The 25717-nt window shown below is 46.1% G+C and overlaps 1 protein-coding gene across 1 annotated transcript; it reads right to left on the bottom strand.

Annotated features, from left to right (window-relative positions):
* Positions 1-11722: 11722 nt before the first annotated feature.
* Tbcc (tubulin folding cofactor C) lies at positions 11723-14154 on the bottom strand. Its single transcript, XM_008835755.3, has one exon. It carries the CDS (start codon positions 14083-14085, stop codon positions 13066-13068), a length of 1020 nt encoding a protein of 339 aa, XP_008833977.1. The 5' UTR covers positions 14086-14154; the 3' UTR covers positions 11723-13065.
* Positions 14155-25717: the final 11563 nt, after the last annotated feature.

Here is a 25717-nt window from a genome sequence, read left to right as displayed (position 1 = left end):
GGGGATCAGGAGTTCAACACCAGCCTCAACTACATCATCAATTTGAGGTCAGCCTGGGCTACATGAGACCCTGTTTCAAACTAACTACAAAAAGAAAAATAAAATTATAATTTTTTAAAAGGCATTTTTTTCCAGTGTTGGGAATTGAACATGGGGCCTCACACATATTAGACAAGTGCTCTACCACTGCTGAATCCCCAACCCTAAGACATGATTCCTCACCCAAGAAAGAATCTAGGTGTTTCTAGTGTTTTGCTTTTGTGAGTAGAGCTCTTTCAACATTTGTGTACAGGTCTGGTGCTGCAGAGAAGCTTCTAGGTTGTAATCTTAAGAGAAGAACTTGCTGGAGAGTTTGTGAATCTTCCATGATATTATTTCTTCTTTATATGTTGGGTAGATTGACTGCAAAAGGACAGGAGATAACTCACTTGGTAAAGTATTTGCCTCAAAAGTGTAAGAACCAGAGTTCAATCCCCAGAACCCACAAAAAAAGCTAGACATATTGACTTACCTTTTGTATTAGTCACTTTTCTGTTGCTGTGATAGAAACACTGACCCAAGCAATTTATAAAAAGAAGAGTTTATTTGTGCTTATGGTTCCAGGAAAATTAAAGTCCGTCATGGCAGGGAGGCATGGTGGCTGGAGGTGGCTGGAGCAGGAGCAGCAGAAGTGAAGCTCTCACATCATCACCAGGCACAGGGAGCAAGAGGGTGACTGGAGATCTGGCAAGGCTTAAGAACTCTGTAAGCCTCCCCCCAGTGATGTGCTTCTTCTAGGATACCCACACCTTCTAAAACCTCCCAAAACAGCGCCATCATCTGGGGACAAAATGTCCAAACACTTGGAGCCTATGGGGGACATTTTCATACAAGCCACCACATCTTTATAATGCCAGCACTGGTCAGGTGTGAGGGGGAGATAGGCAAATCTTTGGAAGCTCATGGCCAGCTGAGCAGCCTACCTAGCCAAGTTCCAGGCCAGTGAGAACCCAGTCTCAAACACAAAATGGAAGACATCGGAGAAGGCCCTGAGGCTGTCCCTCTGAATCCCGGGCACATACACACTTGAGCTCACACACTGGGTGCACACAACATGAACACACACACATATATGCACACAATAAATAATTTTCTGTAGGACCAGAGAGATGGCTCAGTAGGTAAAGACACCTGCTGCCAAACCTAGTGACTTGAGTTTGAACCCCAGAACTCACATGGTGGAAAGAGAACCAACTCCTCCAAGCACACTTGCATCACACATGCACACACAAAGACAGTAAGTAAATAACATATAATTAAAAATAATAATTTTGGGGGCTGGAGAGATGGCTCAGCAGTTAAGAGCACTGGCTCCTCTTGCAGAGAACCCAGGTTCGATTCCTAGCACCCACATGGTGGCTAACAATGCTCCGTAACTCCAGTTCATAACTTCCTCTTCTGACCTCCACCAGCATTGCATGATGCAGGTGCACACACATACATGCAGGCAACATACTTGTACACATAGAAAAATAATAAATAAAATATTTAAAAAATAATATTCAGTTGTAAAAACCTTTGGGTTGACATTTTTGGCAGGAATGTTGTTTTGTCTTAGTTTTGGGGTTTTTTAAGATGATGATTAACTCAGGGCCTTGTACTCCTAATCCTCTTTGTGGGAAGTTTTTTGTCTGTTTGTCTGTTTGTCCATTTGCTTGTTTGTTTTGGTGCATGATCTCACTGTACAGCCTTGGCTATCCTGGAACTCACTACACAGACCAGGCTGGCCTCCAACTTGCAGCAATTCTCCTGCCTCTACCTCTTGATTCTGGGATTACAGGTGTGCACTACCAGGCCTGGCCCTCCCAGGAAAGTTTTCTTAATTTTATTTATTTTAAAATTATTTTTTGAGACAAAGTCTCACGATGTAACTAACACTAAATGGCTTGGAACTCACCAGGTAGACCAAGCTGGCCTCAAGCTAAAAGAGATTCATGTGCCTCTGCCTCCCAAGTGCTGAGATTGAAGGTTTCTTTTCTTTTCTTTTTTATTTATTTTGGGCAGGGGAATTTGAAACAGGGTCTCCCAATAGCTCCCACTGTAATATGGAGTGAGAAGCACAGAGGACTGCTACATTGAGATGGTCGAATCAGGAGTCCTTTATTGTCAGAGGTCAGAGAGGTGGCTAATGCCCAAAAGAACTCTGGACCCCAAGGGGAAGCAGAGTTGGGGGTTTATAAAGCCTAAAACTACAATTACATCATTCCACGGGCAAAGCCAATAACCATAGTTACATCAGACCGGGACAAGTCTGTTAACAAAGAGGTTTTCAGTTAACAAAAAGTTTCAGTTAGGAAAAGCAAGTTTTTCAGAACCACAGAAATAACAGGCTCCATGGAGATGCAGGGATAGCTGGGAGGATCTGCTACGGGGATGGGATGTGCTACCTGGCTAGTTGGAAGTTTCCCAGTATTGTTGAAACAATGTTCTCCTTGAAACTACAGGTGCAGCCTTCATGGCTGGCTAGCTCTACCTGACTGATTGCAGGTAAAGCAGGGGTAGAGGGCTAGGCATAAACACAGGGTGAAGCAAAAGTCAACTAGAACAAAATGGGGTCAGCTTTGCCATTTCACAGCTAGCCTCAAACTGGCCAACTAAATAAAATAAAGCTTAAAAGTAGGGGAAAAAAAAATCATGCTGGGCATGGTGGCACATGATTAATCCCAGTACTTGAGAGGCAGAGGCAGAGGCAGAGGCAGAGGCAGGCGGACCTCTGTGAGATCAAGGCCAGCCTGGTCTACATAGTGAGTTCTAGGCCATCCAGGGATACATAGTGAGACCCAGTCTTCTTCTAAGATAAAACCCAGGGGGAGAGGGGACCTAATTATTATTTATAACCCCTGGACAAAAAGTAAGCTGAAGTGTTTGATTACAGGATTCCCTGACTCACATCAGGACCCTCTAGGATTTGCTAAAGAATTTCAGATCAAGGGCTAGAGAGATGGCTCAGCAGTTAAGAGCATTGGCTGCTCTTGCAGTAGACCTGGGTTCAGTTCCCAGCACCCACATTGTGGCTCACAACCATATGTAACTCCAGCTCCAGGGGCTCCAACACCTACTTCTGACCTCCGTGGGCACTGCACGACATGGGTACACTTACATACATGCAGGCAATACACTCATACACATAAAATTTTGAATTTAAAAAATATATATTGCTAAGTTTGGCTACAAGTTTATGATGGACCCCAGCTTGCTTTATCCATTTTAGAAGCTTTTCTCTTCAGTAGCTTTTTTTTGGTCTTTTTGAGACAGGGTCTCCCTGTAACCCTACCTGGCCTGGAACTCAATATGTAGACCAAGCTGGCCTTGAACTCACAGAGATCTGCCTGCCTCTGCCTCCCGAGTACTGGGACTAAACACATGCACCACTATACCTGGCTCAAAAATAAAATATTTTAAAAAAGAATTTCAGTTCACTGTACTGACATATGAACCAGGGTCTTCTGAGTTATACCAATTGATTTGATCATTGGCTTTAGGAAGCAAGGCAGAAGAATGATTTCACTTGGAGAACAGAGGCATGCCCTGGAAGACTTTAAAAAAAATAGATGCTGATGCTCAACATGCCTTCTGTGGAGCAGAAAACCATCTCTGGGCTGTACTATCAAAATTATTCCCACAAATCACCGTTCTGGCCCAAAATACAGCAATGTAAGATAAGGCCAGAAGGGGGCTGAAGAGATGGCTTAGCAGTGAAGAACACTGACTGTTCTTGCAGAAGACCCGGGTTCAAATCCCAGCACCCACATGGCAGCTAACAACTGTTGGTAACTCCAGTTCCAGTGGATCTGACAGCCTCTTCTGTCCTCCTTGGGCATTGCACGACATGGGTGCACTTACCTACACGTAGGCAATACATGCATACACATAAAATAAAAATAATAAAATTTAAAAAAAAGATAAGGCCAGGAGAAACTGTACCTGACTTCTCTGTCAGATTTGCAAAAGCATTTAAACAGCACTCAGGAACCCCTCCTGAGAACTTTCAGGATCATAGAAATGATGGCTTATTGAATTATGTATTTATGGAAGGGCTAGAAGATCTGGCCCCTTTGATCAAATGGAATAATATACCATGGGCCACGCTACCTAAGGATGCCCTTGTTACCCTAGCAGAACAATTTTAAAGAACAATTATTTAAAAAGAAAATGATACCAGGTATGGTGGCGCACGCCTTTGATCCCAATACTTGGGAGGCAGAGGCAGGAGAATCTCTGTGAGTTCAAGGTCAGCCTGGTCTACACAGTGAGTTCTAGGCCATCTGGGGCTACAGGGAGATCCTCTCAAAAAGACAAAATAATAATAAAAATAATAATAATAATAATAATAATAATGATAACAACAACAAAATTTGGTACATGGGAAAAGGTCAGTTCTTCTGGGAAGGCATTCAAAAACGATCCTGTATTGTTACCTGATTTCTTCTGTTATGTGGCTGTCCATTTACTTCCCCAAACTAGAGTCTGGTATAGTACCAAGATAATAGGACAGGTCAAGTTATTATCCACAAACAATTTGGATACTGAAGAGCAATCTTTTCTAGAATTAGAGCTAGCCACTGCACATGAAGTTATAGCTATGGAATCTGGCCAGGAGAGAACATAGATTTAAAGAATGATGATTAATTCACATGCTCCAAACATCAAATAGAGTGTAGGCATGGGAAAACTTACCATCGGTCTGGTTAGGGAGTCTGATGACACACGCAGAAGATTTTTGGTTGGGTAGGATACCTGCTTCGCTCGTCGGCTGCTTTCACTTCATGAGGCCAGTCTGGGTTCTTTTTTGGGAGGGGTCTTTTTGAGACAGGGTCTCCCTGTAGCCCCAGCTGACTTGGAACTCACTATGTAGATCAGGCTGGACTTGAACTCAACAGAGATCCACCTGCCTCTGCTTCTGCCTCTGCCTCCACCTCCTGAGTGCTGGTACGAAAGGCGTGCGCCACCACATCTGGCTAGACTGGGTTCTTGATTAAGTATAATAATTCTATTATATGTCACATGTAAATGTTATGTCAGAAACAGAAAACAAAAGAAGAAAAAAGTCAGATCTGAATCATGACAGCTAATAGTTTTGGTATGATCCAAGAGTTTCTTCCTTAATGGCCTTATCAGCTAGCTATTCCTCTCCCCTGAAGATTGCTGTCCTGCCATCTACCCAGCTTCATCTACATCAGATCCTAGGAATGAGCCTTCCTAGCAACAAGGGACATTATAATGTAATATTTATTAAATAATACATGCCCTACTCCTGACATGCACAAATGTGATGCCTGACCAACAGGGAGAACTGTGAAGGAGAATTCCTGGAAAAGAAATTGTGACTCCAAAATCTGATTGACTAGAACTGAGTGATGTGGGGGGGTTGGAATGTTTCAAGTCCAGAGCCAAACTACCTTGGGGTATCTTTAGCCCCCTTAACAACCATTTATTGCCCTCCTCTGTACCTGACCTAGCAGCTCTGTGACCCCTGGATAAAGCATTTAGAATGTATGAACAGACTCCTAGTTTCCATCCATCAAATGGCTAAGAATGCTTTTCAGATAGCATCCAAGACCTCTAGCAATTTCCCCTGCTTTATGTCCACCTACCAAACATACCCACCAATGTATTTTAAAAGTATATTATTAGCCGGGTGTGGTGGCACACCCTTTGATCTCAGCACTCGCGGGGCAGAGGCAGGCGGATCTCTGAGAGTTCAAGGCCAGCCTGGTCTACATAGTGAGTTCCAGGACAGCTGGGGCTACAGGGAGACCTTGTCTCAAAAAGACCAAAAAAAAAGTATATTATTTCTGTTCTGTTACTCTAAAAAGTTCGTGAAACGCTGCCTCACTGGAACATGGTATTTGGGGCAATCTAAATCTGTGTTCCTGGGCCATGGTCACTCTTATTTGGCTCCAGGATAAGCTATCTCTTTTATTCCTTTGCAGTGAGAGCTATCTTCTTTCATTGACATCACATCTTTGGTCTCTCTTTGAAGTGTTTCCTCTTATATCTCATCCTTTCCTGCCTTAAAGAAAGTGATTTTGGAAATCAAACCAAGAACTAACTGACTCAGGCACATAGTGCCATGTGTTCTCAAGTTTCTCCAACTTGGAAACACTGAGTTGGCCTTTACAGTTCTCAGTCTCCACATTTTCTCTCCCTCAAAAACTGTAGCTGATGAGTTGGGTGTGGTGCTACACGCCTGTTGGGGACCCCTGTTGTGAAGTAGTAGTCTCTCCATGTCCGGACAGCCCATGGGCTTGGTTTCATATGCAGAAGACTTTTTCATCAGGGTACCTTCCTGGCATCTTCTTGACTCGTCTTTTGAAGTAGCCGCCACAGAAACATGGCCTCCGGCTCTGGAAATTGCCAGCCTTTCCTGTGTGATTTTTCTGGCAGTCTGGCAGCCTGGCAGGAGCTTACCGCCACATGTAAATGGGGCATCCTAAAAGTACCTATCAGCTAAAGCTTTTACCACTACCCCCACGGTATAAAATGTCCTGGTTTTCTCTCAATATTGGAGCTGGATCACTAGGAGCTAGGAGCTGAAACACTGAGACTTGGAGCCGAGCTGAGTCACGGAATAAAGAGCTGTAACACGGATTAAGCTGAATCCTGTGTCTCACTGCCTATGATCCAGTCTCTCCAGGGGGCGATATCCTTCCGTCATCGACTCACGGAAACCTAGCTTTAGCTGCCTCCTACCTCTCCTTGTGACCCGGCAGCTGACAGGTCCCGAACTTAGAGAGAGAGTACACGGGTGAAATTAGGGTGGAACTCGGCTGGGCAAGCCCTGCCAGCAGAAGCCTCAGAGACCCGCCAGAGAGCCAGCAACCCGGAGCAGACGCTGCGGGACCCGCCGCATCTCCAGGTGTACACAGGGGACTTGCGCCACGCTAGCGCAAGACCTTCAACACCTTAGCAGCGGAGAGCGACACGGTGCCCGCGCCGCCTTTGCAGGTGTGCGCAGGGGGCCGGCGTCACGAGATCCCTGCACACCCCATACACGCCTTTAATCTCAGCACTCTGGAGGCAGGGGCAGGCGGATCTCTGTGTGATTGAGGTGAGCCTGGTCTATGTAGCAAGTTCCCAGCCATCTGGGGCTGTAGGGAGACACTGCGTCAAAACACAAAACAAAAAATTTTAGCTACTGGAGAATTCAACAGCTTGACCTCAGAGACTAGCTTATGCAGGTTCCTTTCATATCCAGGTACATGTCTCAAAATGTAATGCTTCTCACTGGTGATGTAGCTCAGGGATAGAGCACTTGCCTGCTATGTACAAGACCTTGGGTTCCATCCCCAGCACCACACAAAAAAGCAAAACAAAATGAAGACACACACACACACACACACACACACACACACACACACACTGCCTACTCTTGTTTTTTTGTAAACAGATTAACAGATTCTCACATGTAGCCCTGGCTAGCCTGATTTTGAAGCAACCATGCTTGCCTCAAGATCATAGAGGTCTGCCTGCCTCTACCTCTGCCTCTATTTCCCAAGAGCTGGAGTTAAAGTCATGTGTTACACACATCATGCTTTATTTTCATACCCTGAGGTAAACCTCAAAAGATTCCCAGAGGAGGTGACATTTGAGTTGCACAAAAGTTTGGCCAGTGCATATGGATCCAAACTTTGTGGAAAGTGACCTAGCCAAGCCCAGGAAATGTTCGTACTGGTTATCTCCCATTTGCCTCTCTACTCAGTCTCTCCCCCCACCCCCCACCCCCACCCCCAAGGCCGAATCATATGGAATGCTCCAAAGGACTTGGTTGCTCTGAAACGCCCAATTGGGTTCAGAAGGCATCGTTGCTTTTCAATACCCACAGCTCTCCCTCTGGTTATCCTCCCCCCCCAACTCACAGTGTAGTGTCCTCCCTACTACTGTTCCTCTCCCTCCCCCATCCCTCTCCCACTCATATAATAGCTTTGTTCCTTCTGTCAAGAAAGGCCGGGCATGGTGGCAGATCTCTGTGAGTTCAAGGCCAGCCTGGTCTACATAGTGAGTTCCAGGAGAGCTGGGGCTACAGGGAGACCCTGTCTCAAAAAGAGCCCCCCCCCAAAAAGAGAGAGGATGCAGTTATCACACCACCTCTTACTGCTTTCCCTAAATTCTGCCCACATCTTTGTAAATAGCTCCCAAGTTAAGCTCTTCACAAACTACCCATTTGGAGAGTGCCATCTGTTTCCTGCCAGGGCCCTGATACAGTGTGTTTGATTAATGGGTATTAGTTCAGACTTAGCTGGAGCATGGAGTGTATGAGAGGAAACAGTAGACACTCATGTAAAAACAGTAGGCTGAGAGCAGATGGTGAAATGGCTTGTCTTCCAGGGCAGGGAGTCCCTGAGATAATAGGAGCCCCAGAAAGCATGAGGCCCAAGAGAGACATACTTTGAAAAAAATAATTTGGCAACAGCACGCAGAATGGTTTAGCCAGTTGAGGTAGAGAGACCATTACAATGTCTACTACAGGAAATGAACATTTGTCATCAGATTGGCAAAGATTCAGAAGTCTGACACAGGTCATGTTGATAGGGACAACATTCGCAAACGTTGACTAGTGTACCTGTAAACTGACAAAGCTCTTGAGAATACAAGTTGATGTTCATATTATAAGTGCTCAGAGAGGGTCTGGAGATGCTCAGAGCTTTGATAAAAGCACTAGCTGCTTTTGCAGAGGACCCAGGTTTGATTTCCAGCACCCACATGGTGGCTAACAACTGTCTATAACTCCAGTTCCAGGGGATCCAATGCCCTCTTCTGACCTCTACAGGCACTACATGACACGGGTGCACTTACATACATGTAGGCATTACATTCATACATATAAAATAACAATTATAAGTAAAACATTTTAAAACTCACATTGAAACCAACCCTAGTGTGATGGGGGGGGGGCTCTGCTATTTGTACTCTTAAGATTCTATTGGTCCTCAGCACCGGCATGGCAGCTAATAACTATCAGTAACTCCAGTTCCAGGAGATTGTACACCCTCTTCTGGCTCCCACAAGGGTTGAAGGACACGAGTACACTTACACACATAAAAATAAACAGCAGTCTACAAACCAGGAGGCAGGCCCTCATCAAACACTGCATTTGCTCACCCTGATCTTGTATTTCCACTCTCTGAAACTGTGAGGAAATGTTTATAAGTCACAGTCTAGATAGGCTCCATTACAATGGAATGTGGGCAATTGGTCTTGCTCACCTGAAACTAGGAGGCAGGCCTTTGGCAGAACTGCCTCCATCTGTGATGGCTGCTGCAATGAAGACTGGGATAGGGACTTCCTCCAGGAATTGAAACTCTGGACAGGTGGTTGATCATGATAGCTAAATGTGTGCCATGTGTGGAAGTTAAAGTTAAAGGGAAATAGGCCTATAGAAAGGAAGACGGGCAGGGCTGGAGAGATGGCTCAGTGGTTAAGAGCACTGGCTATTCTTACAGAGGACCTGGGTTCAGTTCCCAACATCCACGTGGCAGTAAACAACTGTCTATCACTCCAGTTCCAGGGGATCTGACAGCCTCTTCTCTCCTTCACAGGCATTGCATGATATGGTATACTTGTAAACATGCACTCGATATACACTTACACATAATATAAAAGTGACACACATCTTTAGTCCCAGTACTTTGGAAGCAGGGGCAAGTGGATCTCTATCAGTTCAAAGCCAGCCTGGTCTCCATAGCAAATCCAGGCCAGCTGTGATTATAAAGAGACCCTGTCTCAAAAAGAAATGAAAAAGATGGGTGAAGATGAGAATTTTTTCAAATATTGAAGGACATTAAAGACAGCTTATAATGTATTGTCTGGTGAGGTTGGTAGAATCACAGGCATTAAGATTTTGAAATCTAGCAAAGTAGGAAAAGATCTGACATGATTTGAACAGAATGTCATGCAGGAAGGTACAGTGGGCTTACTGAGCAAGGAAAGCTCAGCTGAAATTAGCTAGCACTACCACCATTTTGTTATTGAGTACAAATTGCAAGTTATGTGGCTAGGATTGGTAGTGTATGCTTATAAGCTCAGTACTTGGGATGTGGAGGCAAAAGGATCAGGAGTTCAAGGCTACCTGGGCCATGCGAACTTATTAAAAATAGGAGCTAAAAACCAAATTGCAGGTTTCCAAGATCTAAGGGATTTTTTCTTTTTGGTCTTTTTGAGACAGGGTCTCTCTGTAGCCCCAGCTGTCTCATTATGTAGACCAGGGTGGCCTTGAACTCACAGATATCCGCCTGCCTCTGCCTCCCGAATGCTGGGATTAAAGGCATGTGCCACCACGCCCGGCTTATCTAAGGGATTTTTAAAGTGTTTAATATTTAGTATATTTGGTGTATGCTTAACGTGTGTAGGGGGTATATTCTCCTGTGATTGGGTGTATGTAGGCCATAAATCAAGATCACGAGTCTCCTAGATTTTTTGAGATAGGATCTTTCAGTGAACCTGGAACTCTCCCTTTGGCTAGGCTGGTGGGCCAATGAGATCCCAGGATCCATCTGTCTCTGCCTCCTTGAGTGCTGGGGTTTACAGACCCACACCTCTACACTCAACCTTTATATGGATGCTTGGGAATCCAAACTCAGGTCCTTATGTTTACACAGCAAACATTTTACCTACTGGTCCATCTCCAGGGCCCATGTATTTTATTTTCATTATTATTTTGTTGTTTTTCCTGGTGGTACTGGAGTTCAAATTCAGCCTAGATAAGCAAGTACTCTATACCCTGATCTCAGAACTTTTATAAATGTAGTTGGCTTTCCTGTTAAAAATCCTAGTCCCAGCCAGGCATGGTGGTGCACGCCTGTAGTCCCGGCACTTGGGAGGCAGAGGCAGGAGGATCTCTGTGAGTTCAAGGCCAGCCTGGTCTACATAATGAGTTCCAGGACAGCTGGGGCTTACAGGGAGACCCTGCTTCAAAAAGACCAAAAAAAAAAAAGAATCCTAGTCCACAAACACATTAGTGTAGTGCTACAAGGATGTTTCTTCCTGAACTGACAGGCACAGCCTTAGGATACAGTTCTCAGCTAGTAACTGAAAGAATATGATCAAGAATGTCATATTTTGTCCTTTTGTGACCAGTCTTTCTTCTGAATGACTTTTTCTCCTTTGCTGCAAATCCTGAAACTATTTGCATCATTTCAAGACTAATAGTGAAGGGTAAAAAAATCATATTTATTTCTCATTCAAGAATTTCTAGCCCAGTGTGGTAGTGCATGCTTATAATCCCAGCACTTGGGAGGCAGAGGAAGGCGGATCTCTGTGAGTTCAAGGCCAGCCTGGTCTATCTATATAGTGAGTTTGAGGCCAGCTGGGGCTATAGGGAGACCCTGTCTCAAAAAGACCAGAAAAAGGTATAGTTTCTGCTATTTTGACTTGACCCGTGTGCCCCCTTTTAGTTTTCTTGTCACCTTGTCAGATTTTATCCTAAAAGCTACTTTGAATCCTCTTTGTAATGAGACAGCATTACATGAATTACAACATTAACATGAATATTAAACATACTTAAGCTATTTCATGTATCAAAATACTTGAGGTATTAAAGTCATTGTCTTCAGTTTCAAGGCCATAAAAAAGGCTCTCACAATTAGCCTACAATTTTCCATTTGAGAATGCTTGGACAGTAGCTTTTAAGAGGAGAAACCCCAATTTGTAACAGTAGTGCATTACAGCAAAATGAGTAAAAAGATTAAAACTCAGCTGGATGTTTATTGCAACTCCCTCTGTAAGAGGACATCTAAGCAGCGTAATTATGACCAAGAAGAGCAATCTGCTCTCTGTGTTCTGGAAACTTTCTTTCCAACACCTCTCACATTAGTCACAATCAGCATGTGGTGGTTATTCATAAGATGGGGCTTGAGAGATGGCTCCACAGTTAAGAGCACTGGCTGCTCTTGCAGAGGATCTGGGTTCGGGTTCCAAACCAATGTGGTAGCTTACAACTGTCTGAAATGAAAGTTCCAGAGGATCCAACACCCTCTTCTAGCCTTTGTGGGCACTGTACACAGATGGTACAATTCTGCATATACAGGCAAAATATTCATAGACATAAATAAAAATAATAATAAAAAAATGGAGTCCTGCCAGGAATGAAGGTTTCTGTCTGCAATTCAGAACTTGGGAGGCTGAAGTATATCATTGAGAGTTCAAGGTCAGCCTGCATTACAGAGCAAGTTCCAGATAAATAAAACCCCTGCCTTAAACACAAAGCAAAGCAAAGCAAAACAAAACAAAAAGACTGCAGTCCAGAGCCAGACTACCTGGCTTCAAATTCCAGTTGTACTTTGTGTGACCTTTGGCCAATTAATTACCTTTTTTCACACTTGAAAAATGGTGCCAACACATCAGATTTTGAGGGTTTAAGAGTAACATGAGTGAGGGATTTGGAACAATGTACCATTCACGAAAGATCAGTATCTGTAATAACTACTTTAGTCTTACAGTTGGAAGTCTCATGTGCCTCTAGGGGTTCGTTCAAACTTTGGCCTATACCCAGGATTCCAGAAGCCCAGAGCTAAGATGTAGCTCGAGAGAGCAGTCTGGACAGTCACACTGAGGAGGGCACCGTTCAAACATTTGATGGAAAAAAAACAAAAAAACAAAAAAAACAAAAGAACCCGCTAATGGTACTTTATGGAGACTTACTACTTCCAAGGTTCTACCAGTGGAATTCCACTGACTTCCCTTATTATTTATTAAAGATCTACTTTATCAAGCATCGTGATCAACTTTAAAGACCCACAAATCACTCAAGACCCAAACCACCATTCCTTCAAACCCTTAATGCTTCAAACTATCAAAGAAAGGCTTGGAGACATTACCAAAGTCGCAAAAAGCCCTGTGTTATTATGCTCTGTCAAGAATTTAATGGAACACCTAAGGAGGGGCCTCTTAACATAAATTTCAAGACCTAAAATACTTAGCAAACATAAACAATGTGACAACAGTCCGTGAACTGAATCGGGCGCCACTGAATTAGTCATACCCTCGCGTTAAATATTTGGTATGAGTGAGGTACAGAGTGACAACTGCTTAGTGCCACTGGACCTCCCACTCCTCTTCGGGAAGAATACTCCAGTTTGGGGAGGCCACGTCTCGGGCCAGCCAGTTGAAATCGTCCACGGCGTTCCAGTTATTTTTGTTCCTATCTAAACCAGAGTCCTGGAAGTCCTTGTCGATCCCCAGGTAGCTCCAGGTGTATGGGGCGAACTGGATGCCGCTGCAGTCCTCCACGATGGCCCTACTGGTCACCTGCAAGAAGATGCGGGTGTCTTTGGTCGTGTGTACCCGGAGCTGTTGGCAGGCCACCGCCAGCAGGCAGTCACTGCAGTCCTCCAGGAACACCGAAGTGGACACCGGACCGCAGAGCACCTTGCAGCCGCGGGCTTTGGCCAGTCGTAAGGTGTTGGGGTTGCCTCGCAGAGTGACGGTGCAGTTGCTCAGCTCGGTCAAAAGGATGTCGCGCTGGTGCAGCTCGTCCGCGCTCTTCTCCAGGACCTGGGACTCAAGGTTGGAGAAGCCACAGGCCCAGCTGGCGTCCGGGCCCCCCTTCTCGGTCAAGGGCGGAGAAGGGGCGGCCGGGGCGACAGGTGCGGCGTCCACCTTGGCGGCCCCGACAGCATCCTTCCTCCGCGTCTTGAAAGCGAAGCGCTTCTTGGGCTGCAGCTCCTGGCGCCGTTCCGCCAGGGCGGTCTGCAGCTGCGCCAGCGCCTCCTGGCCCTGCCGCAGGTCGTAGGCGGCGAGGAACACAACCGAGTCGTTGAGGAGCTTCCGTAGCCCCTGCAGCCGGGCGGCCGCCTCCTCCAGCCGTTCGGCCGACGCCTCGCCCCGCAGCAGCTCCTCCGCGGCCGCTCGCTCACGCGAGAAGGCGGCGACAAAGAAGCCGCTCTTCTCCTCCTGCACCTCCTGGCCCTGCCGCTTCTGCTTGCGCCTTTCCGCCTCCAGTTGCCGCTCCTGCTCCCGCCGCTGAAGCCTCTCGGGCACTATGCTCAGGTCCCCCGGGGACACGGCCACCAGGTCTCCGACCCCCGCGGAGCAATCGACGTCCTCCATCTTGACTCCGAGCTTTCAGCACAGGCCGCCCAGCTTCAGGGCGCGCCCTCCGCGAGGCCTCCCACCAACGCGTCCTGTGATTGGTCGATCTCGATGACGTCAAACCCCCGACCTTATTCTCTTCGCCTATTGGTTCCTTCACGTTGGAGGGGCGGGGATGTGGGCGGGGCTTCCAGAGGGGAGTGGGGTGGGGAGACAAAGGTCCTAGTGGATGGGTGGGGCGGGAGGCTGGAGGGGGAAGGTTTTTTTTTTTTTTTTCTTCTTAAAGGGGCAGGACTTATATCCGGGATTGTGGGGTGAGTTGCAGCAGCGGCAGCTGCACATGTGGGTTTGTTTATAAGAACAAGGTTAGAAACTCGCAGGCCTCCCCCTCCCCCCAGCTCCTCCCTACTACCCCCTTACAGGCCGGAGATCTGCTACTGGGTGGTGGGGAGGAATGTGTGCTTGTGCTGGGTGGTGGGGGACAGGTAGTGGTGAGAAAGATGGAGGGGGGGGTATTGCACCTCCCGGCCCGCGCCGGAGGACGCGGCAGCTGGAACAGCTGGCCAGGGAGCCACTTGCATGCCTCCAGTGTTTGGCTTCCCCCCCACCCCTTTCCACCACCTTTTGCCCAGCTGATCCCTGTAGCCCCGGGAACCCTCCTCCTTCCCGCCCTCCCCCATCCACTGCAGCTCGGCGCGGCCTGGGGGCAAGCTGGGTCCCCGCGGGTTATTCCTGGGGCGGGAAGGAGGCGGGAGGCGGTCGCGATGGGAGAGTCTCGGTTCCCTGCTGCAGCGGGGGCTTTGGGGGGCCCTGGGGGAGTCTAAAAACAGATTTTTGGTTTTTTGGCCAATTGCTGCAGTCGGAGGGGGGAGCGGGGGAGGATGACATTCCACCCCCACCTCTTCCTCCCGGGCTCGCTGGCGGCCACACCCTCGGCAGCTGGGCTCCGCTGGCCGCGCTGGGCTGAGACCCCCCGGGCCCCGGCTCCGCGCATCCCTCCGTAGGGCCGACGGTCTTTAGGAAGGCGATGGGGAAACGGTACATAATTTCTAAGGGTGGTGGGAGGGATTTGTCACCGGAAGTGAACGAGCCTAGCCTGAAGTCCGGACCAACCCGAGGTGCGAGTGGGCTGCCAAGACCGCGCAGTCACTGGCACCAACCCAAGGCGGAGGCCGGCGAGAACCCTGGTTGCATCCTGGCGTGCTACCTTCAGCCGCCGGACTTCTAGTCCAGGCTGCCGGTGCAGTCCTCAGTTTCAGCCGATCTCCACCCTGGTTCCCAACCTCCATTTTTTTTTTTTTTAATTGGGATTTTTTTTTTTAACTGCCAAAAAAAAAAAACCAGTTGAAATTTCACCCGTATACCTGCATTTTCCTGCAGAGAAAGATGGGAGGAAACGAGAGCTATTCAATGAAATCGAAATTAAGTCTTAGGTTCCAATTTTCACATCTCGCTCGTCTCCTTTCCTAACCATTAAAAAAAAAAAAAAAAAAACCAAACACCAAATATAAAATTCTTGGTTAAAGAAAGCATCCCTTTACTGAGTCAGACAGGTGTCACTGGGTGGCAAATTCCCTGCGTGGTGGGCCTGGAGGGGATAATCAAGTTTTGTGTGTTTCCGTATAAACACCTGATGGTAATGTCGCTGGGGGCGGGGCGGGGGGAGTAGCTGCTCAGGTTTGTGATGAGGCTTTGGTTTTCTTTTCTTTTTTCTTTTTTTTTTTTTTTTTTTTTTAAAGCAGTTTTATTTCACAAAAGTATGAGTTTGAGATTGTTGACATATAGCTAATGATCTTTCCAGGTTACCTGGAAGGCAAAAGCTGTTTTCTTTCATGGAAGATAGATTTAGCCAAACCCCAATTTAAAGAAGACTGATTTTGCTATACAAAAAAAAAAAAAACAAAAAACAAACCCAAAAAACAACCAAGTACCCCCTCATTTGCTTCCCCTAAGTTTTCCAGAATTATACAGCCTGACCCATTTAAATTAAGGAAGTTTGTAGTCAATGGTTTATTAGACTTGGGGTTTGGGCTGGAGTGAGGTGACATTTCCTGGTTGGCAGTATTGGATCTATGGATGGTTGTAAGTGTTGGCTGTATCCAGAGTGGAAGTGAATGTCATAAACTCTTTCAGAAACTTCATTTTGCCTGATATTTGCAAAGTGTGGTTGACTAAAAGATGCCGAATATTGCATATTGATTAATTTAACTTTTAAGGACAAAGATAGGCAGTCATGCAATTGACCCAGTGTGTTGGGGACTGTTTCAAAGGCTGATGTGAAGCCCGAGAAGGTTCCTGGTGACATTGCATTGGAGCACTGAGTTGACAGTTTTTTTGCAGGCTTGAGTAGGTGGCCAAGGCACACATAAAGCTGTGTTTCTGGTTTCTGAGTTAAAAACAATAGGAAGGTTGCTAACCTGCTGGCATCTTCTTTCTGACATTTGAGGGCAGTGGATTCAGGGTGTATCCCTCAGAGCATCCCAACTTTCCAAAGGTAAGTGTCTGATCTGATGGAAGGAGAGGGGGATGCATTGAAGAAGGACAAGATAGTAGCAAAAGGCGAGCAATGTGTGCTCTACTATGGACTTTATGCTTTGAGAAAAAATATTTTATCTTGTGTGTTTGTGTGTGGGGGCGCACATGCCACTGATGGATGTGGAGGTCAAAGGACAACTCTCGGGAGTTGGTTTTCTCCTTCTACCATTACATGTACAACAAGTCTGAGTCAGATTGCTGGCCCAACTTTAACTTTTTTAAGTATGTCTTTTTAAAAAATTATTTATTTTATATGTATGAGTGTATTGCCTGCATATTTGTAAGTGCACCTGTGTCATACAGTGCCCTCGGAGGTCAGAAGAGGGTGTCAGATCCCCTGGAACTGCAGTTTCTGATGGTTGTTAGCTGCCTTGTCAGTGCTGGGACTCTAACCTGGGCCCTCTCTGCAAGAGCAGTCAGTGCTCTTAACCACTGAGACATCTCTCCAGCCCCTGAATTTACTTTTTAACTCCTTGGAAATTCCCAATATAAGATAGAGTGCTACAAGAATTCATGCATACACACCTCAATGATTTCTAGCCAACAATCTTGTTTCTTCTAAAACCCTATCACTTCCCCAAACCCACTCTACCTGATTATTTTGTAGCAGATTACATTACATTATTACATTATCTTACATCCTAGACATTACATTATTTTTTATTTTATACTTGATTTTTAGCCAAAAGGCCCTAAAACTATCATATTTTGTAATCTATAAATCAGTATGAATCTCATAAAGATTAGGACTCTCTTTTAAAAATATAATCATATTACCATTATTATACCCCTCAAAGCATTACAATTTTTCCTTGATATAATCAGATTTCTAGTCTATGTTTACATCTCTCTAATTATCCTGTAATTTCAAAAAAGAAAATCTCCTAAAATCGATGGTATCTACGGATCCACATTCTTCTTAGAAATAGGCCAGGTGTGGTGGTGCATGCCTTTAATCCCAGCACTCGGGAGGCAGGGGCAGATGGATCTCTGTGAGTTCAAGGCCAGCCTGGTCTACATAGTGAGTTTGAGGCTAGCTGGGGCTACAGGATACCCTGTCTCTTAAATCCTCTTGAATATGGACTTCCTGTCTCAGTCGCTTTGTGGAAGAAATGGGATCATTTATTCAGTGGAGTTTCCTGCAGTCTGGATGCCACTGCATGCATGCTCATGTGGTATTTGGATTAAAGGTATTGTCTTTATTTGATCTTTTAATGTCATGAAAGTGAATTTCAGGTCAGACTTGGTATCACATGCCCTTAATCTCAGCACTCTGGAGACAGAGGCAGGCAGATTGCTATGAGTTTGAGGCCAGCCTGGTCTACATAGTGAGCTCCCTGCCAGCTAGAACTACATAGTGAGACCCTGTCTTAAGAAAACAAAGAAAAAAGGGAATCTAGAGCCAGTGAGCTGGTTCATCAGGTAAACGGACTTGCCACCAAGTATAAGTTTAGTCCTTGAGACCCACGTGGTAAAAGAACAGGTCCAACTCCCATAAGTTCTCTTCTGGCTTTCACATGTGTACTGTGGCATGCACATGTGCATGCATGCACACATGCGCACACACATTAAATACATTTTAATGTAATTCTTAGAAATGTTATTTTTATTTGTATGACTGCTTTACCTACATGTATGTAAGTATACTATGTGTCAAGCAGTGTCCATGGAGGCCAGAAGAGGGCATCAGATCCCCTGGAACTGGAGTTGACATTTGTTACCCACCATATGGGTGCTTGGAACTGCACCCAGGTCCTCTGCAAGAGCAGCCAGTGCTTTTAACTGCTGAGCCATCTCTCCAGCCCCTAAAATGTAATGTAAAAATGTAAAAAGTGAATCTCATGGTCTGGCTTCTTGATGCCCCTTTTGTAAGGAGGCTGAAGCAGGAGAATCAAGAGTTCCATGCCAGCCTGGGCCCCGACTTTAAAGGAAAAAAAAAAAAAAAAGAATGAAGGTACCTCATTAGTGCAGTAAGTAGGATATCAGTCTCATTTAAAAAAAAAAAAAAAAAAAAGCAAACTTTGTGTTTGTAGTTATATGCCTAGGAAAGCATTTAAGCAAAATAAAAAATAGTCTTTGCACACACTTGGACTGCGCAGGAATAAAGCTCCTTGCTATTCAATAGAGTTTATCAGAGGTGCTGGGCAGATGGCAGATGCCAGCCATACCAAGGCAGATCTCAGAGATCCCAGAGTCCTGTTGTTTTCTAGTGGTTTGTTGCCAGGAGGGACGCCTTACCTGTTCCTCTCTCAGCAAGCAGGCAGCGAGCATATATGGAATGTGAAGAGGAAGACCAGTCTTCCTACATTGAGTGCTTACTTTTCTGACACAAAGACAGTGAAAGGCAGCTTTGAGGGGCTGTCTTGTTTTTTAAAAGGTTCTGAGCTTACCTGGAAGCATAACAGCATCTTCCTTCTGCCTCTGCCCGTTTCTTCCCCTCAGCATCCTTTGCTGAGTGGAACTGCTTTGATCATTGTAGCTTCATGGCTAGCACAGACATTGGCTCCTGTTCATTTATCTAGAATCTGCTTATCACGAACTAACTGTGCAAGGACCCAGTGAAGCAGGACAGTGGGTAAAGCAATTGCCAGGAACAAACCTGAGGACAGCCTGAGTTCAATCCCGGAACCCATATAAAGGTGGAAGGAGAAAACCGACTCCATAAAGTTGTCCCCTGACCTCTACACACAACCCTCCATCACACCCCCATACCTCCCAAACTACAACAACAATAATAGTAATAGATGAAAATTTAAAGGTTGAGGGCAGTGAGATGGCTTAGTGGTACAGATGCTTGCTGCTAAGTCCGATGACCTTAGTTCAATCTCCAGGAACCACAGGGTAGGAGAAAACTGACTCCTGCAAGTTGTTCTCTGACCTCTACATATGTGCCAACACATGTAAAGACATAAAATAATTTTTTTTGTCTTTTTTGAGACACGGTCTCCCCTGTAGTCCCAGCTGTCCTGGAACTCACAGAGATCCGCCTCCCTCTGCCTCCCAAGTGCTGAGATTAAAGGCATGTCCTACCACGCCCAGCCAAAAAATAATTTTTAGATGAACTATGCCTAGCACTGAGCCAACAATGCCCTAAGCCTGCAAAGCTGTAGAGATCTATACTCAGGAGGCCAAAGCTGGGGAAATATCACACTAACTTGAAAGAAAAGGGAAGAGGGAGGGACTGGAGGACAAAAGGGAACCAGTGATGTGTTTCTGTTCTGAGTTTTGCAGTAGTATTTGAGTGTGTCTAAAGGCCAGTGGGAAGGATTCAATGGAAAGACCTCAGTAGAGATAAGACATAAGCCCCTGTTGGACGTGGTGGTGCATACCTTTAATCCCAGCCCTGAGGCAGAAACAGGTGGATCTCTGTGAGATCAAGGCCAGCAAGTTCCAGGTCAGCTGGGGCTATAGGGAGACCCTTTCTCCCCCCCCCCCAAAAAAATGACATATGCACATAATAGAAGGGTCCTAAGAAGGCTGGAGGAGGTGGGACCAAAACACAGATGCAAAGATTCACTGTGGATAGGAGGAAGGATGCTTCTTGGTTGAAGAGTGGGTGCTTGAATTGGTGTGGCTAGGAATGGAACCCAGGGCTTTGCAAATGTTAGGCAAGAGATCTGCAACAGCAGGCCAAGCTGATCTTGAACTTGAGATTCTCCTCCCAAGTGCTGGCATTATAGGAAAATGCCAGTACACCCACAAATCCATTGTGTTTTGTTTTTTTTAAGTGTGAGAGAGAGAGAGAATGCAGGCATGTGTGTGGCGTTCAAAGGACAACTTTTGAGAGTAGATTCTCTTCACCTTTTATTATTTAATTTTTATTAATTTATTTTTTAAGATTTATTTTTTTATTCATGTATATATGTGTGTGTATGTCTGTGTGGGCATATGCTCCATGTGTACAAGTATCCTTGGAGACCAGAAGGGGGCATTGAATTCCCTGGAGCTGGAGTTACAGGCAGTTGTGAGCCACCTGGCCTGGTTGCTGGGAACAATTTGGGGTCCTATGGAAGAGCATTAATTGCTTTTTTATTTTTTTGGTCTTTTTGAGACAGGGTCTCCTATGTATCCCCAGTTGGTCTGGAACTCACTATGTAGACCAGGCTGGCCTCTAACTCACAGAGATCTACCTGCCTCTGCCTCCCAAGTGCTGGGACTAAAGGTGTGTGCATTAAGTACTCACTAAGCCAGCCCTCCAGTCCCTTAATTTTCAAAATTTACGTCTACGTGTGTGTATGTGTGTGTATGTGTAGGTGTGTGTGTGTGTGTGTGTGTGAAGGTGTGTGCATGTAGGCATGTGTGCCACTTGGCATTCAGTGTCCAAAGAAGCCAGAGCAGAAGAGGGTGTTGAATCCCATGGAGCTGGAGTTACAGGTGGTTGTAAATCACCCAACATGGGTACTGGGAACTGAACTTGAAGCCTCTGTGGGCCCAGGGATCAAATTAAGGTTACCAGGCTTATTGGCAAGCACCTTTACCCACTGAGCAATTGTGCCAGCCCCTACCTTGTTTTTGAGGCAGGGTCTCTTGTGTTGTTCCTGCCATGCTTTGTACTCCAGGCTAGCTGACCCAAGTACCTAGGGCTGTTCTGCTGCCTCTGCCTTCCATCCCACCACAGGAGTGCTGGAATTATAGGTGCCAGCTACGGCATTTGGCTTTTTGTGGCTTACAGTGATAGGACTCAAGATTGTCAGTCTTGTGAAACAAGCACCTTTACCCACTGAGCCATCTTGCTGTCCCTTCCATTGCCCTTTGTAGCATCAAATAGTCCATTACTGCTGCTTCCTGTCTCCTTGACAGACTCCCTCCAGTCATCCCTTAAATATCTATGAGGCAGAATGCCATCCTGTATCCTGTACCCTGTGCCCTGTAACCCTCTTCATGTCTGTCTCATCTTCACCTTCAGCAAGCTTACCTTCTCCAGGGAGCTAAATCCTGTGCATATGCTAAGATCTGAATCAAGGCAGTCTGGCTCCTGAGTTCAAGCTTTCAACGTGGCCTGTCAGATCCCGATGCCACATATGACTGTACTCCTGGTGCCACAGCCATAGTCTTCCTAAAAAGGAAGTCAGATCATCCATAGCACCTGCCTCCCTCTATTCCACCCAGGCTACAAATACTGTTCATTCTATTTTACTTCTGACCCCTGTCCCTCCCTCTGTCCCTCCCGCTGTCTGGTCTGACTCCCACTCCCTATCCCCGTGGCTTCCACCCCACTCTCCTCCCTGAGATGTTGCTCTAGTCCTCCATGGGCCTCCCCTGTATGCCTGTAGTCCCCCATCCTTTTCTAACATGCAAGTTGATCAAGTCACCATGGTCAAGACCTCTGCTGGCTTATTGTCTGGTAGTATTCAGGCTCTTCAGGTGGCTACTTGGCCTTTCACAGGCTGTTGCCAGTGTGCCTCACCACTGTCCCTCGTCCTCCACTGTTGCCTCTACCGCAGCCACACTGTATTCCTCCACTGCCTAGCACATCACATTCCCCGACTTACACGTATTCTGCTGTGCTTTTAAAATCAGATTGAGGGCTAGACAGATGACCCAGTGGTTAGGAGCACTGGTTACTCTTGCAGAAGACCGGGGTTTGGTTCCCAGCACCCATACGATGGATAACAATCACCCACAACTCCAGTTCCAAACAGTTCCAGGGGATTCAATGCCCTCTTCTGCCCTCTGCAGGCATTGCATAACATGGGTACACTTACATACATGCAGGCAATACATTCATACACATAAAATAAAAGTAAATGAAAAATAAAATCAGCATGACTATACACTGTTATAGTCATATATGACGCAGGTGTCTGGGAGCACATGCAGACAGGGCTCCTGCAGAGAAATACAGTCACTCTGGTGTGACATCGGATAACCAGGAGAAGGGAGAAACAGGATCATTTCCTCGTATACTTTTTTCTTTCAGCAAATATTAGCAGAGCACCTGCTACTGTATTTTAGGTGCGGCTCTGGGAGATGGGCTTAGCTCCAGCTGTATCACACGGCAACTTAATGATGTCGTGATACCTACTTCCTCCCTGGAGAAATTAAATCTGAATCTCTTAGAGCAAGGCCTTGGCATGTTGTTGACTTGGTGTATGTGTTGCTAGGGATTAAACTCAAGTCTTAAATGTGGCAGGCAAGTGTTCTACCATGGAGCTACATCCCCCACCCATCAGTGTTGTTTATTCTGAGGCAGGGTCTCATTATGTAGTATTAGCTGGCCTGGAACTTACCATGTAGACCAGGCTAAACTTGAACTCCAAGATCTCCCTACCTCTGCTTCCTAAGAGCTAGGATTAACGGTGTGTATCACCGCCTGGCCTCTGTGTGGGCTGTTTTTATTCCCCTGTGTTATTCAGCTTTCCATTGCTATGACAAAATACCTGGAAAAAAACTACTTATAAGGAAAAAAGGTTTATTTGGACTCATTCAGAGGTTTCACTCTGTGTCTTTGGCTCTGTTGCTTTGGGCAATGGTTTCACATGGTAGAGACTTGAGTTGGAGGCCTGTTCTGGGAAGCAGAGAGAGGAAGGGACACAAGTCCCCATAATCCATTTGAAGACATGCCTCCAGTCACCTAACTTCCTCCCCATAGGCTTTATCTCCTAAAGGTTCCACTGTCTCCAAATAGATGCCACAGACTGGGGCTTAATCCTTCAACACATAGCCCTTGGGAACCAGTCACTATCCAAACAAGCAGCCCCATAGTCCCAGCGTGCAATACCACACCTGGTGGCAAAAGCTCTAGATAATTATCAGTTGAAGGAATAAATGAAGCACTCAGCCCAGGCACTCTGGAATCCTAGCTTGTGACCATGTTTATTGATGGATTTTACATTTTATGTATCTATTTTGTGTACGTGTGTACACCTGTGTATACCACAGCACATGTGCAGAGGTCAGAGGATGACTTTCAGGAGTCAGTTCTCTCCTTCTGCCGTGTGGACCCCAGACAGGGAACTCATGTCATCAGGCTTGGCAGCAGGTGCCTTTATCTGTTGCACCATCCTGCCAGCCCTTGAAGTGATATTTATTCCAGTAAGCCCCTTGAGGGTAACCATTTGAAGCAGTAACAATTTGTATATATATATATATTTAAAATATCTATTATTTTTATTTTGTGTGTATGCGTGTATTGCCTGCATGTAGGTAAGTGCACTGGTGTCATGCAATGCCCAAGGAGGACAGAAGAGGTTGTCAGAGCCCCTGGAACTGGAGTTATGGACAGTTGTTAGCTGCCATGTGGGTACTGGGATTCGAACCTGGGTCTTCTGCAAGAACAACCAGTGTTCTTAACCATTGAGCCATCTCTCCAGCCCCCCATGCCTTAATTTTTAAAAAATTACATCTTATTTATTTAGTATGCCTCTGTCTGTGTGGGGGCATGCACACCACCCTTCATTGTATGGAAGTCAAAGGACAACTTGAGGGAGTCTGTTCCCCGCTTCTACCAAGTGGGTTCCAGGAATCAAACAGGTTCTCAGACCTGGCAGCAAGTGCCTCTGCCGGCTGAGCCATCTTGCCATATCTATGTCTCAATTTTTATTTGGGGTTAAAAAAAAAAAAAAGCTATGCTGAGAGAGTCATTGCTGCCTGTTGGCTACCACCAGGGGCCTAAGTCTTAGCCTTCTCAGCCCCACACACAAGGAGACCGAGGAGAGCACCTCACCAGGAAACTTTTCCATGCTATCCCTCCTGGCAGGACAAGCCACTTGCCGTTTGTTGAATGTCTGTTTCCTCCAGCACCAGCCAGGTGCCTTGACACAGTGCAGACTCAATAAATGGTCGCCTGGCACACTGATGCAGGATGCTGTAACTGGCCCTAGAGAGAGGGGAAGTATAAAAATAGACTAAGCTTGGTCCTCATGTTCCGGGTAGACGTGAAATGAGTAATCATGAGTCACCCTAAGTAAGTGTGTGTTATCAAGGAACAGGAAGTTCTGTGGGAGTACTAAGGAAAGAGGGGTGAGGGAAAAGGGCAGGCAGGGGAGGTGCCAGACAGGAACAGAACCCAGCAGGCTTTGACTCCCAGAATCTTGCCTGCATTCTGGGGGCCCTGGGGACCCATCAGAGGGTTTCGAACAGGCAACTTCCCAGACATCTGATTTTTTTTTTCCGGAATAGGGGCTGTGCCTGAGACAGGCTGTTGCCATGGTTCCAGGGATAAATGACAGAATCTGACCCAAGGGTAGTGGAAGTGAAAGGGAGTTCGCTCCAAAATGATTTGTGTTCTGAGGCCAATCTGTGAATTTATAATGGACATGAATTTACTCAGCCACTCTTGTCAGCTGGCCCACACACAGCTTTGAAATCTAAAGCCCATTAGGCACCAAAGGATTGCTCAGTGAACTTAGAAATAAGGCGAGGGGAGTGGCATGGTCCAAAAGGACCTTTTACTCCATCAAGGGCTGTTTCTGCACAGTGCCACAAATAAAACTTGGTCTCTAGTGAACTGTTACTCTCCTCCAGAGAGACACTTGGCGTACCACAGCAGGAGCTCCTGCTTCCTTGACCTGCACTGGGGAGAGGCTAGCTGGCATGCTTGAGTTATAAAAAGCAGAATTTGCTGGGCCTGGTAGTGCATGTTTATAATCCCAGCACTTGAAGGGTGGAGGCAGAATTGCTCCAAGTTCAAGGTTATCCCGAGCTATGTAGTAAGACCCTGTATTCATCAAAATTTTTTTTAATTTTTAAAAAGAAAGGAAACTCGGCTGGGTTTGGTGGTACATGCCCTTAATCTCGGCAGAGGAGGATCTCTGAGTTTGAGGCCAGCCTGGTCTACATAGAGAATTCCAGGCCAACTGGGGCTACAGGAAGGCCTTGTCTCAAAAAGATCCCCCCAAAAAGGGGAACTGATTCAAAGCAGGTGAGATGAAGGTGAAGAGTGATTGTAAGGAATCCCAAAGCTAGACAGGCAGCTGGTCCTCGGGGTGCCTAGAAAATCACTGTGAATGCTTTGTTTCCCTCTCCCTCACCCACCTAGTAAGAATCTGCTTCTTGCTGCTTGCTGGCCCTTCTGTGCCCATGCAAGTACATGGTCCTGTTACATCTGCTCCAAAATGGTGGCATGCGTGCATGAGTGTGTAGGCCAGAGGGTTGATGCTGGGTAATTTCCTTA

This window comes from Nannospalax galili, unplaced genomic scaffold (genome assembly GCF_000622305.1).
Source record: "Nannospalax galili isolate Female #2095 unplaced genomic scaffold, S.galili_v1.0 scaffold1918, whole genome shotgun sequence".
NCBI classification, from domain to species: Eukaryota; Metazoa; Chordata; class Mammalia; order Rodentia; family Spalacidae; genus Nannospalax; species Nannospalax galili.
Note: the sequence above shows the minus strand (reverse complement) of the source record. Positions and strands in the feature narration are given on the sequence as shown.